This window comes from Perissodus microlepis, chromosome 23, assembly GCF_051167445.1.
Source record: "Perissodus microlepis isolate ML-2025 ecotype Zambia chromosome 23, ASM5116744v1, whole genome shotgun sequence".
NCBI lineage: Eukaryota > Metazoa > Chordata > Actinopteri > Cichliformes > Cichlidae > Perissodus > Perissodus microlepis.
In genome coordinates this window covers 16,023,893-16,037,893 of record NC_140482.1, presented here as the reverse complement: position 1 = coordinate 16,037,893, position 14,001 = coordinate 16,023,893, and the positions used below count along the sequence as shown (strand labels likewise).

General features: G+C 39.5%; 1 protein-coding gene across 2 annotated transcripts in view; it reads right to left on the bottom strand.

Annotated features, from left to right (window-relative positions):
* LOC146361083 (N-chimaerin) overlaps positions 1-14,001 on the bottom strand; it is a 30,531-nt gene that overhangs the window by 10,126 nt on the left and 6,404 nt on the right. For both annotated transcript variants that reach the window (XM_084921524.1, XM_084921525.1), the window contains exons 5-8: positions 7,220-7,251; positions 6,950-7,063; positions 1,703-1,829; positions 156-317 (exon numbers count right to left, since the gene is read on the bottom strand). In XM_084921524.1, the coding sequence (XP_084777650.1) occupies positions 156-317; positions 1,703-1,829; positions 6,950-7,063; positions 7,220-7,251 (435 nt within the window). The remainder of the gene's footprint in view (positions 1-155; positions 318-1,702; positions 1,830-6,949; positions 7,064-7,219; positions 7,252-14,001) is intronic.

The window sequence follows — 14,001 nt, the reverse complement described above, 5'->3', positions numbered from 1 at the left end:
TAAAGCTCTAAAGTATAGATCCTCTGAATGATCTATTCAAAGGTTTTGGACAAGTCTGAACAATAATTATGAAGTCAAACTTGGTGCATTTTACAGCAGATAAATGACATCACGCTCATAGGATATACGATATCTAGATCACTGATTGTCCTCACCCTTTCCTCTGTGTTGTGGTCATCTTTGGCTGGAGTCGGTCCGTCAGGTTCCTCCTGGCTGTGAGGGAGGTGTTTTTTCAGGGTGGGCTCCTGGTTCAGAGTGGTGTATCCCACATGCTCATAGATAGGGTTTATGGTCATCTTAGCGATGTACTCTGCTGCCTGAGAAGAGAATTAAATCCCTGTAAATTCAATCTGGGAAACTGTTGCCTTGTCTTTGTATCTCTGAAGGCAGCAGACAATTTTTTTGGCTTCCAGGGAATAAAATCTTGCCTCTTACCTATAGATTTGGCCCCGTTTTTAGATTTACAGACTTCTTCCAACTTATGTTTAGGTAGTCTATGGGAAGTTCAGTGTTTCTGTGTCCCCTAAAACCTTACATTTTACTGTTAATTTTTCTTTAGCTGGCCCACAACTATAACTAATAATGTTCTTCATTATCCATGTTTTGTGTCCTGAGACACTTTTTATAGTTGAAATAAGCAAATAATACATAATGGGACTTCTGTCTTCTGAAAGAGATTTGAATTCTGTTCATCTGGACGTAGAATTTTCTCTCTACGTGATTCCTTCATGCTGACTGCAGGTTTCCTCAACCCTATAAAAAGTACATTTGCGCAATGACTGAAACTAGCGCTACTAACTAACAATGGCTCGTCAGATCAGTTTCATGATCGTTGATATGCAAATTCTCATGATCACTGATCAATGACCATGAGTTCCATTCACAGAGAGTTGGGGAATGGCTGCAATCACAGCATTTTAAAATGATGAAAGATATACTTATAGGCCCCCTCCTTGATTCAGAGATGGTGTTTCCCTTTTCACGGAAACTGCCTCCTTGACTCCCCACTCAAACTAACGTTTCTCCCTGTCCAGGATGTGTACAACTTCATCACTGAAAGACTGGCCATTGGTCTCTAGTTGGAAACAGACTGCAGACTCGTGGCCTAATGAGACAGCTCTTCTGGACTGTGCCATCTGCTTAGCTAGAGGTTGTTTGATTTAACTGTCAATGTGATCGTCATTACAATCTGCATATCAATGTATCAATGATCATAAAACTGACCTGATGGCCCATTGTTAGTCAGTGTTTACTAGTTGCTAATTTGGGTCATTATGCAAATATACCATTTATAAGGTTGGGTTGGTCAAGGTTGTTCAGTTGAGACTGAATAAGACAGTTGAATGAATAACGACACGTTTTTCCCACTCACAATACATCCAGATGAACAGAGTCAGCTTTCTGGAATTTCTTTACCAGGATGACTGAGCATGCATCAAGGCATTTCAATTTTCCTTCTGTCTTTGTGACTTTTTAAGGAATTTAAGTGTTCACATGATCATGAAAGTGATTAAATATGTGTCAAACTGACGGATTTACACCTGTCAAAGACAGTAAAACTTTTTTGAGAAATGTTGCCATTCTGACAAATACCCATCCATAATTCATACTGAGGCATCACAGGCTTTTATGTCTCTCTGCTGAACAGGACTGCTATAAATAAGGAAAGCAGGAGGAAGGACAGATCAATGCAAAAACGCACCTTTGTCTCGATATAGAGTGTGATGAGGCCATCTGTGACGAGGTCATGGATGGACTCAAACCTTTTTTCCCCAACAAAGTGTTTCCCGTCATGGTAGAGACGGAAGTTTCTTGTCTGGTTCCCAAACCTGCAGATAAAAGAAATGAGCAAATTCTGTTATTCGGTATTTTGAAAGTCAAAATTTATGTTAAACCTTTTCCTTGAATTTTTTTTTCAATTAATGCATCCTCAGGGTCTGACTCAAACCTTGACAAATTTTGATAAGAGAGGGCCTATAAAATAGCAATAACCTTGTATCTGCCAGTCTTTGTAAGTCAAGGGTCAAAAACTGAGGTTATCTGCAAAACATGTCGTTACTCTCTCCAATTTAAAATCCTGTAGCTTTGCTTTCCGCTAAAACGGAGCCAGAAAAGAGTGGCACAAACTCTAATCGACACACAGACTTTGAACTGGGCCACCACACGTGCGCTGTTATTTCTTCCTCAGCGGATCACAATGAGATTAAAGCAGCACTGCTAAGTCATTAACCCAAAATCCAACCTTTCTTTTTTCTACCACTCAGACTGGGACTCAAGTTTATGAAAGGGTATTTATGGAAGGTAATTATAACCACAGGGGTAAGGAGGGACAGTAAATGACTGAGAACAGTTGCGCAGGTGGAAAAAAAAAAAAACGACACAGCTATGAATAGACCGAACTGACCCAAAACTAAATTCCAATTAAGCCATGCACCCATTTAAAAGTGTGACACCTACTCTGAGAAAATGATAGCTCACTGTCAAGTAAAACCAACAGCGAAGTGTGGGCAGCCGGGTAAACTGACAGAAAACAAGAAACGAGCCTTACTGTTAACAGGCTTACTCTCACTCCTTCACAAGCCTTGCTGTGAGGAAACATGTGCACGTAAAGTTGAGCTCCTCTGAGCTGTTTAAAGGTTGACTGCAGAGATAAATCCTCACACCTTACAGCACCTGAACACAATTAGACAAGCTTTAAAAAGCAGCATGCACTGTCACACAAATGTGTGCTTGTACAGACAGAAAGGTGTAGCCTTGGTAGTTAATATCATATTCTGTGTCTGTATTTCTTTTCACTCTGGCACTGGATACTGTATCAATATAGTTTACACTATGCTTTGAGATGGGAATAGGGCCGATAAGGGGGAAAGGCCTTGAAAACACTGTCACAACATATATCAAAATGTAAATATTTGATCATAATACTCTAGTTCTATCATGGATATTTGATAGCTATAAATATTGTGTATGGCTACCCAAGAACTGCAGATGGCTAATAGCTAGTAGCTAAACTTTGTATAAACACAGAGCTAAGGCAGTCAAATGATGGAAGTTTTGAGGTTACAGCTTTTCCTTTCAGTAAATTTGATCATGTAGAGATTCTGGTTGGTACTAGAGCTATGATTTATGTATCGCACTGCAATTGTGTCCCTTTGCATATTTGCGTACAGAGAGGGTTTTTTTTTTCAACCAATAGAACTGTGCTCACATGCAGTCCATAAAATTAAACCATAAACCATAAAATATCTCCTTTATGGTTCAATTTATACTCCATCCATCCATTCTCTTCTATTATCCAATCCTTTCAACAGGAAATTTGAGTATTAAAAAAATAACAAGACGGAACAGTCGACCGACATAAAGTATTCTGCACATTGTGCAAGAAGGAATTTTCTTTTCACCGAAGCACTTCCAGCTTAAAATATCACATTGACACGAAGCATACGTTAGTCGGGGATGCTGCTAGGACCTTGGCTAACGCGTCACCCAGCTTGCGACAAACCACTCACGGAGCATCGGGGACTGAGTAAGTCTACCTCGGAAATATTGACTGACACATTTGCCAAGTGGATTGCAACAAACTGCAGACCTATTAATATCGTTGAGAACAAGCGCTTTACATAGCTTTGGTTCCTCGTTTCAAGGACTTGAAGTGCCTCTCCAAGAGTGACAGAGAGAGTGGATAAATGTTTACAGAGTTTTTTGTTAACATGAATGTTAAAGATGTTCAATAAACATGTTAAGTGCATATATTTTCCCATTTTTCTGGGGTCTGTTTTTATCATGCAAAATGAAATGTGATTAATATTGAATAAAAATGAATGATATTTAATCATGATTAATCAAAATGAATCCACAGTAACCCTGTGGCGAATTAGATTAAACATTTTAATTGTTTGACAGCACTAATATATATTATATATTAGTGCAGTGGTTCCCAAACTCTTTTTGCTAGGCCCCCCTTTGTTTTACAAGAAAAATGTTTTTCACGTCGCGCTGTGCGCCACGTTATTGTTTACATGAGATGAATTGCAGAATGGCAGATAGAAACAAAATACTGTTACTTTTAATCTGATTATCTTCAGGTTTTACACGCTTACATATACACACGCAGTTACTGTCCCTCCATTTAGAAAGGCAGAGGCATCACGGTGTGATTATTTTACCTGTAGTTGTTTTTTGTTTTTTTTACTGTGTAATAATTAGGGATGGGTATCGTTTAGGTTTTATCCGATACCGGTGCCAAACCAGTACTTTTGAAACGGTGCCGGTGCTTAAACGGTGCTCAAACCGGTGCTTAAAGAATGAAGAACACAAAATTGGTCCAAAAACCTCTCATGTTCAGCTGTTTTTTTGTAAAAAGATAACAATGTTAGCCTTTTCTGCAGCTATGGGGCATATATGGTATCACTCTTGGCTGGAAGCAGTGCTTAAACAATGGAAAAAACACAAACTTTGTCCAAAAACCTCTCATGTTTAACTGTTTTCCACTTTTTCTTTGGTCATTTTAGCCTTTTTGGCCAGGGTGAAGGGAGCATCTGCCATCAAACAAGAAGACAGCCGCATGTAGCTATGATGGTGTTTGCTAGTTCACCTTACATGAATTAATGTAATAACGTGGTTAGCCTACTCAACGTAAATTACACACGAACAACATTAAGCTACTCCCGCAGAGAAGAACGGCTGCTGCTGCTGCCATCATCATCCGTCATCATTTCTGCTACACTGGCAGGGCTAGGGGCCAGGACTCTCCTCTTCGGGTTTTTGGGGGATGTTGCTACCTCCGGGTCCGATAACAGGCAACCCACCCGCAGTAGATGTGCTCGGTGTGAGGTCTCGCAGCAAGCTATTAAATACGGCGCATTTCTCGGCTTTTAAAAAAAACGCTATGCGTCGCCAGGTGTTTCATCGGATTTGAGGTGTTACCTCCTTTGACAGTATCACCTTAAAGCACTTGTTGCAGGCTGCTGAGTTTGCATCTTTTGCTGTGAAGTACAGCCAGACTTTTGACCGCTTCGCCTTGGGCATTTTTAATCTGTAGCTCTGCTCTAAAAGAACGTACGTACCTGGACCCACCTACTATCCTTGGAAACGTAAAATGATTGGCTAGAATCTAAAATGTATCACAGCTCAGGAAAAAAAAAAGCACCGAAATAAAGCGCCGAAATGTGCGCTGCTTTTCGGTCTGGTTACTACCGTTTATGTCAGAACCGGTGCCATGATGGCACCGGATACCGGTACCCATCCCTAGTAATAATATTCAACATTGCTATCAATACATTTTTCAAAAAATGCCTCTCTGTGCAAAATGGGTTTAAACACATAAACAGCTGTAGGATACTGTTTGTCTGTGATTTGAACCGGGGGAACAAATCATGGCAGGATCAGCCTGATATTATTTGTATCCCACTGTAACTTTACTGTATAAAGAGCTAACATCTCCAAAATGTCAGGAGTAGTTAGTCATTACAACAAGTGTTTGTGAACTAAAAATCAAGAATGTGGGATACTGTTTGTCCCTGATTTGAAGAGCCCAGCGCTGCTCCCGACGAAGGGAAAACCAATTATGCAGGGGAGACCTACCTTGGCACTTGTGCAGGTGAAACCAAAGGGCAGATATGCTTCACCATATTTTCTAGTCTTTGGCTTAGAATGAAGTTGGTTTGGAAACATATTCAGCTATGCTTCATCTCCTGCTTTGCGTTTCTGTAGGCGCCCCGTGCTAGGTCTGTATTAGTGTATGTTGAAGAAACCTATTCAAATTCTCTTTGAATTTAAGCATACAATTTTTGTGTTTATACTTCATTTACTTCATTATATTGCATAAATGTCAGTTACAAGCTTAAATATAAAGTTTAAAAAATTTAATTGCAACCAGGTTACTGATCAAGTAATTGCGATTAATTACAGAAAATTGTGCGATTAATTAGTTAATTTATTTTATCTATTGACAGTACTAGTTTAAACCTTTCAGAACCAAAAGCTGCAGCCATGTTTCTTATACAGTCATGTTTCTGTCAGATTTCTACTTTTAGCTGTTACCTTGCTATTCCATTCTATCCGGTATTTAAGTCTGATGTCATTAGCTGTGTCTGGGCCCAAACTACGCTGCAGGTCCCAAAGTCAAGCGCTCACTGCAGCATCACTGAGAGTTGAAAACTGTCTAAATTCTTTCATCTGTAATAAAATGATCAGTGTGGTTTAACGGAGTTAGAAGTTACCAGGGAGTTAGCTTGCTAGTTTCCATCTAAATATAATATAGCATGTTCTGACTGAGAGAAAAGGTAAAACTTAAAGCTCTGCTATCACTTCCAACATAAATGGAGACAGAAAACTAAACAGCAGTGACTTTTGCAGGGTTACTGAAATTGGGATAGCTGGTATGTGCTAGCTAATGATGTGCTACGTGATCGCTACCAACACACCTATGTTAGCATAATATAAACAGTGAAGCTGGAGGACAAACGCTAACTTTTTTCCACTCAATAGAAGTTAATGTGAGGGTTCCCGATGGTTAGGGACAAATGCAATTGCATGGCAGGATGTTGTAAAAGGACCAAACTTCAGTCAGGAGAACAAGTGAGAAAATCCATCCACAATACAAGGTTAGTCATTAACATACTGCTGCATTGCCTGGGCTGTAGTTACATCGTAAGGTTTTAAAAACTGAGCTTTAAAATTAGCGGTAATAAAAACCGAAAGAGGCTGACAGCGATCACTGACAGTTTTAGGTGCTTGTAGATTAAATAAAACAAGATGCAAAGCAATAAAACATGTTAAAAACACAACAGCCTTATTAAACGCAGAGTAGTTTGGGCCCGGTAGCAGGATCCATCACGTCATCACTTAAAGACAATGCTCTTACTCCAGAATGCTCTTCTCGGTTTTTTTGAAAAATCTAGTGTTGCCAATAAGCTCATGTTTGTTCTGTCTCCCCAAACTAACATACCTTAGAGCCAGTGTGTAAGTGCCTGGCTGCCTCTGACTCTCTCTGATGAGGTAGCTGCCCTCTGCCTGACTCAGTAACTGGTCAGCCTCTTCTCTTGAGATCATCCCATGGAACCTGGATGCAAAAATAGCAAAATGTAAGCTTATTTGATAAACTGAAGAATCTAATGAAGAAAAATCCACATACCAATTGAAAATAACCCTCATTGTTTATAATGTAATGACACAAAGTGCTTAACACAATCTACTACTACAGAGAAAGCCAACTTACTCTCTGCCATAGTATTTAGGTCGGTTTTCCACCTGTAGAGGAGAGAAATGGTGATTGTTAAATAAACAAAAAATGAAAATAATCTCACAATACAGTGTGCTGCTTTAACACTACACAAGTTGTGTGCTCTTGCCTCACTTAACACTCAGCGTGTGTGTGTGTGTATGAGTGAGAGTTTGTGAGTGTGTGGCCATCAAGAATATTGCATGAGTCAGATAAAAAGCAGAGCATCGTGTTATTCTCAGCAAAACTGCTGTTGAGCCAATAAATCAGCAAGGGCCTAACAAACAATGGTAAATAATAAGTTAAATGCTCTATGTGTGTGTGTGTGTGTGGGGGGCGGTGGGGGACGACTCAAACACCATAAGATGTAGATAAGGAGCAATCAGGGAATGGAAATCGAGCTCTTGTACATGGAGTCATGATGGAAACAAGCTTTTATTTTTAGAAGAAATTGGAGCACAAACTAAATGCCTACTGACTCTAATGCAAAAGTGGTCAAGCTGGTAAAATCCCGAGGGGGGGCAGAATTAGTCTAGCTGTTGAGGAGAGAGGAGACATGCGATCTCTGCTGTCTGCCATGCACGTGCACCTCTGGACAGCGTCCAGATCTGCTCTGAGGCCTGTCAGTAAACCATGCATGCAATGGACATACTGTTGAGTGCAAGCTTGGGGGGAAAAGAAGCAAAAAGAAGCTTATCTTCAGTCTTTTCAAAGTTTTTGAATAAAATGATGAAATAAAAGGGCACAGAGGGAAATGGAAAGATTTTTTTCACAATGTGTCAGACAGAGCGTGGAAGCAAACACATGAAATTAAAAAAATAGTGGATCTGAATATATGTCGGTACCAGCATTTACAGAGGCCAATGAAAAAAGCTAAATAAAGATACTGCATGTTTGCTCACCAGAGGGCACTCTACAACTTACCGACATGTTTGGAACACCACAAACACAAAAACTAGCTGATCTGAACAGAGTCAGGCAAAAATAAATAAAAAATAAATAACAAATGTTAGGGAAATATGTTGTGTGTGCCTGAAAGGAAACTTTAAAAAAAATTCAGCCAAAATATCAGACTTTTCACTAAATATTGGTGTCGGTGTCAGTATCAGTCTTTATTGGTCGGCTCTACTTTGAGCTGGGCTAAGGCTCACCTCTGTTAAAACTCTTCATGCAAATCTAACCAGAACATTTTGAGTATTTCTGCTAATAGGCAAACTGAACCAAGGTAGTAATGATGTCACTAAATGCAGCTAAAGGTATGTATTTGCAAGTTGTATGTAGTCCACTCTGTGAGCCAAAGGTTCAGACTTTGCTATACACTTTTCTACTCTTGGATATCTGTGTGGTATCACTAAAAAGGGGATGGGACTAATATGGTCAGCACAGGCACACATATTTGCCTGTGAGCACAGAAGTAACACCCACCAACCTTCTGTTTAAAAGGTGCAACCAATCAGAACAAAGCTGGCCAAAAGGGAGAAGGAAGGGTCTTAACCCTTTAAGACCTACCATAGAACCAAGCCCGCCAGAGCTTATATTATATTTTTACATGCTGTAGGGCCATTTTTGGAAGCATTTCAAGTTGATATACATCAATACAACCATTATATCCCAAATTTTAATAATGTGTCTGCATTAAGTGCATAGTAATTACATAAATTGCAAAAAAGTGCAATAAACTACAAAAAATGTAAAATCGTTTTTGTTTTTTTAACATATATTTCTATTTAGAGAAATTTAAGAGGCTTATCCCTCAAAACTGTAAACACAAAAAATTTTCACAAAATAGTTTCCCACCACAGGAAATTTATTTTGAGTGTCTTCATAGTTTTATTTTTGAAATACACCAATTTTTATATACTGCAGGAAAAACGAAAATAAATATTATAATGCAAATTTGCAAAAAAAGCAGCATATGCATCAAAATAAACTATTTCCAGCAGTGCAATATGAGTCCTAAGCATCCCAGAAACGACACAGAAAGTCATAAAGTCAAACATAACTTTTAAAAACACCAGTATAGGCTCATAAGGCCCTGATAGTAAAAAACTACATTTCCGCAAAATGACGTCACTTCCGGTTTTGGGCAGGACATGGAGGACATGCGATAGTTCGCGCTGATGGACGTAGGAAGTGTTACAAACAGCTGATTGGATCGGCAAAGCGTGTTTCTGGAATATTATGTTTTTGTTGCTGCAAGTGATTTTTATGCAGTTTTTGCAAAGCCATATGTGGAAGGAAACTGTGACCTAGGGCAAGCTGATGGCATAAGATGTAAGTACAACTCCTCCGGTTTCATATGCAAAAAAAATTATTGCGCTAGCTTACGTGATTCCGGTTCTACAGGTATTTAAAAATAGTTACGCAAAACGGAGCGTGCCCGCTCCGACCGGCTTTAAAGGGTTAAAACGGCTCATTTCTGAAAAATGTGAATTGAAGGTCACCAAGGCCCAATTTAAGATTCCAACAATAAAAATATGGAGATGGGAATTACCACAATAGACAAAGAAAGAAAAGATTAAATATTACAGCAAAATTATACTTTATGGTCCCAATATGACATTTCTCTTCACAATTTATGTGGTCAAATCACCTTATAATATTTTTAATTTATGGCAAAAATAATTACCTTCCTCACACTCAGAATGTGAGGAAGGTAACTGGCAATACAATAATACAAGAGCAAAAACAACCAAGAGTAACTATGCTTCATGGAAAAGAAGTGAAAAGAAGTGATAAAAGATCAACAAGACCAAACATCATCGTCATCTGAAACAACTGCTAACTGAGAACCTTCACAGACAAACTGCTAACTTAACCCTTCAGTTAATATCAAGAGGAAAGCAGCTTTAACATGAAATCAGTACTGAATGTTTAAAATATCAGTTATTGCACAGATGAGTACATTTTAAACTATTATGTGAACCAACTTGTCTAGAAAGTCTGAATCCGCTAAACCATGCCAGAAAATTTTAAACCATGATCACAGATTTACTGAAAATCTTTGAACTGTTCAGCCTATCCACATATTAAATTTCTGATACTATATTTCAGAAACATGTTGCTAGTAAATGTTTGTGATTATTATATGACCTTTTTCCTTCAGAGAGGTGTTGTTATGTTTTATCCACTCAAAGAACCTGGTCAAGAACAGAGTTTTTCATGGCACTACTCTTGCCTCTGTGCCCTTTAAAGCAAAGTCAAATCAATAAACCTACAAATGTTTTCAACACCAAGTCACTTCAATGCACTGCAGGCTGTGTTTGCTTTTTTAATGTTGTATAATTGATTGTTTGATTGCACTGCTTTAAAAATGTTATTGCCATAGCAGTAACACAGCGTAACCTCCGGTCCTCCAGCTAAAGGACACACACACACTCTCTTTGTCTCCTTTGCACCACTGTTATGCACCACAAATTGTACCAAAAGTACCAGCAGCAGATAAGTGCTTATTGGTGCATCATTAAATCACATACGGCTGCACACCCAGGAGACAAAGTGGGGCTGCTGGTGGGGGAGGGGGGGGGGGGGTCTGCTTGCTGCCAGTCTGCTTGCTTCAAATAGGTCAGCGGTGACTACCAAACCAAGGCCAGGGCATCAGACACAACAGCTGCTCATTGTGCATACGCACGCGTGCGCACACACACACACACACACACAGCCTACTATCCTCCCATCATACCCTAAAATGACTGTCTTTACACACAAAAACCAGATGTACAACCCCCCCATCCATCTTTATTAATCCCCCTTGGATTTCTCCAACCCATGCTGAGCAGATGTGCTGCTGCGTGGCATTTAGTGGACATCAGCATCATGCCAAACCACATGCGTGCCCTGGGCTAGGACAAAACCTCTTCTCAATAAACTATTCCACCACTAACTAAGACATAAACACACTTCAGTTTGCTGTAATAATTAAATAAAGCTGTTACAAGTGAATTCGTTTGTGGGAATAACTGGATATTTCCTTACTACTTTAACAAGTGAAGCACCAAGCCTGCATTTTCAGAGGATGAGGATCAGCTGGAACACGACGCTAAGAGGTTTTTTCATGTCCTTTGTGTAGCTCTGGATTAGTGTAGCGTGTGACCTTTAGCACAACATAATTTCTGATCTCTCCCATCTATCCTGTTATGCCTGTTCCTCTGCTAACGAAGCAGAACAGCTTTGAGTACAGCAGGGACAGAGTGTGAAAAATCCTGTTAGATTGCCTTAATAATACCAAAGCTAAACATAATAAGAGCATGATATAGTGCCGGCTAACATCTTTAGATTAAAGACAGCTTGACAAATGTCGCCCCTGAAAAAAACTGAGAGGTGAAGTGCGGCAGAAAAAACAATCAGCCTTGGTACAAGCCGAGTCAGCAGTCTCTTTGAGGAGACAAACATGCTTACTCCAGACTTGATCTACACCAATAAGGTTTCTGTTGTTGGTTATTATCACACTCAACTGTCATTAAAACCAAGAACAGAAACTATGCTGATGCTAGAGATTCAGGGTAAAGGGGTCTCAAACTTATAGCTGAAGTCCTTTGCACGATTTCAGTAGATTTCACTTGAAAAATCCATGATGACACATGCCCATACTCTCTAAAACTTTTAACAGAACAGCGGATTCTTACCAAAGCATGGAAAGAAGCAGTTTTCTGAAGTAAGAGCAAGTACAACAAGTACACATGTAGACTTCATCACCTGCTTCACATGCTATATACATGCAGAATCACAAGATGTCACGCTGGAGCTCAGCTGCTTCCAGTGGACTGCAGCCCAGCTCATTGCTAAATTCCCCCCAGGTGTCCTAAGAGCCAAAGCCTGGCCCCATAATTAAGCCCATGTAGTATGTCATTTATCGGAAGCCTGTTTCAGTTAAGTGCTATTGCATCAGCTGCACGAAGAACACCAATACAACTAGAGCAACCTATATCCAACACTCACATTGTAGCATACACTGAACTTGACTAGATTTGTTGTGATAGCAGGTCAGAGGGCAAGCATGAAATGAAGTATTCCCAGAAGTTCTCAAATAAATTCATAACTATTACTGTATCTATAGTGTATGACAAAAAATAATCCAGGCATGGACTGTAACTTTACCTGTCTACTGTCGTGGCACTGTTCAGCTTGCAGCAGGTCACTATTGCAAAACAATGATTACAGTAACCAGCTGCAGACCAGCATATTGGGGTCGGAGACCGTACGACTATATGACAAAAGACTCAGGAGGCGCAGATAAACAATCATCAAGGAGCTCCACAAAAGCGAATCGGTCAAAGCGCTAGCAGAAAAATACAAGACAGGAAGGGATATGGATAGCACAAAGTACTGGGCTTTAATATACATGGTTGGCCTGCCCAAGTAAAGTCTATGTGTAGGAAACACTGTCCCAACATCACGATATGGGTCTGTCCGCGCTCTGTTTCACCATGTTTGTGTATCTACTAGAGATGGCACGATACCACTTTTTTATGTCTGATACCGATACCGATATCATAAATTTGGATATCTGCCAATACCGATATGAATCCGATATAGTGTATTTTTTAATCAATAAAACAGTTTTTTTAATATCTTGCTGCTTTTTGTATAAGTTCATACTCAAGTTAAAAAAAAAACAAAAAAAAACACTAAAGCTATTCTGTTATACCTGTATGCAAAAAATACACTGCACCCAAAATATTTCATAGTTCAGCAATACTGATCAATCTAATAAACTTAAACCTACTCCATCCTCCCCATTCTGGTATTTTAAAGAGTACTTAGCAGAAATATTAAGCAACCTAACTAACAACAGCTTATCAAGCTTAAACGTGCTGCTGTTGTTCAGCCGCTGGTTTCCTCTTTCTGGCGCGAAGTGAGCAATAAACAAACAAGAGAGACGGACTCGCGACAGAAAAGCCGATCAGCTGATCATTAATCAGTTTCATGATTGAAGTAGCAGCAGGAGAGGGAGGGGGAGAGAAGAGGCTCCATATATCGGTTGTTAAGCTTAACGCAGGAATGCTTTACAAACATTCAGAGATGAACTTACACACTTGCTTTACTTCTCTCTGGGATAACTTCCTCGGAGATGAAATGCCGGATTGCTAGCGAGGCTACAAATACACACAGCCGCTCTATCACGTGACCCGTACTGCTGCGATGTGCTACGGTTATGAGCCGAGTTACGCCGTGTCGCAAGTTTTGTGAGGTGCTTTTTTGATATTTAATGGATCGGATTACATTTTTTTTATTTTTCTCCGATATCCGATCCAGTAATTTACGTCAGTATCGGACCGATACCGATACGTAATATCGGATCGGTCCATCTCTAGTATCTACTCTGTGGCACTTAGAATATATGCACAGATATGCAGAAACAGACACACAAACGCAGAAAAGAGTAAAGTTTTTTTTTTCTTTTGGTGAACTGGCTGAACGTTTAGTTTAGAATTTAGTTAGTGCTCCTACCTGACTCATTTTTGTGTTCTTTATAAACTTTGGGGGCGACCAACATGCTAACATGGACACAATGCTGGACCACTTACCAAAACAAGCATAGGGAATGGATTTAAATAGTTATCAAATAGTTTTCTGCTGCTAACATTCAAAATCTCACTTGCAGAAACCTTAACTTTTAAAGAAGCAAAGGTTTATCCAGATAAAGGGATTGAGAAACATCACCACAAAATACTGCAAGTGAAAAATGCAATAAAATTGACAACTATGCTCCAAGTGTGACTGTCTTGTTGAGCTGACCGTGGAAAACATGTTAGAGAAGAAAAACTACTTTTGCATTT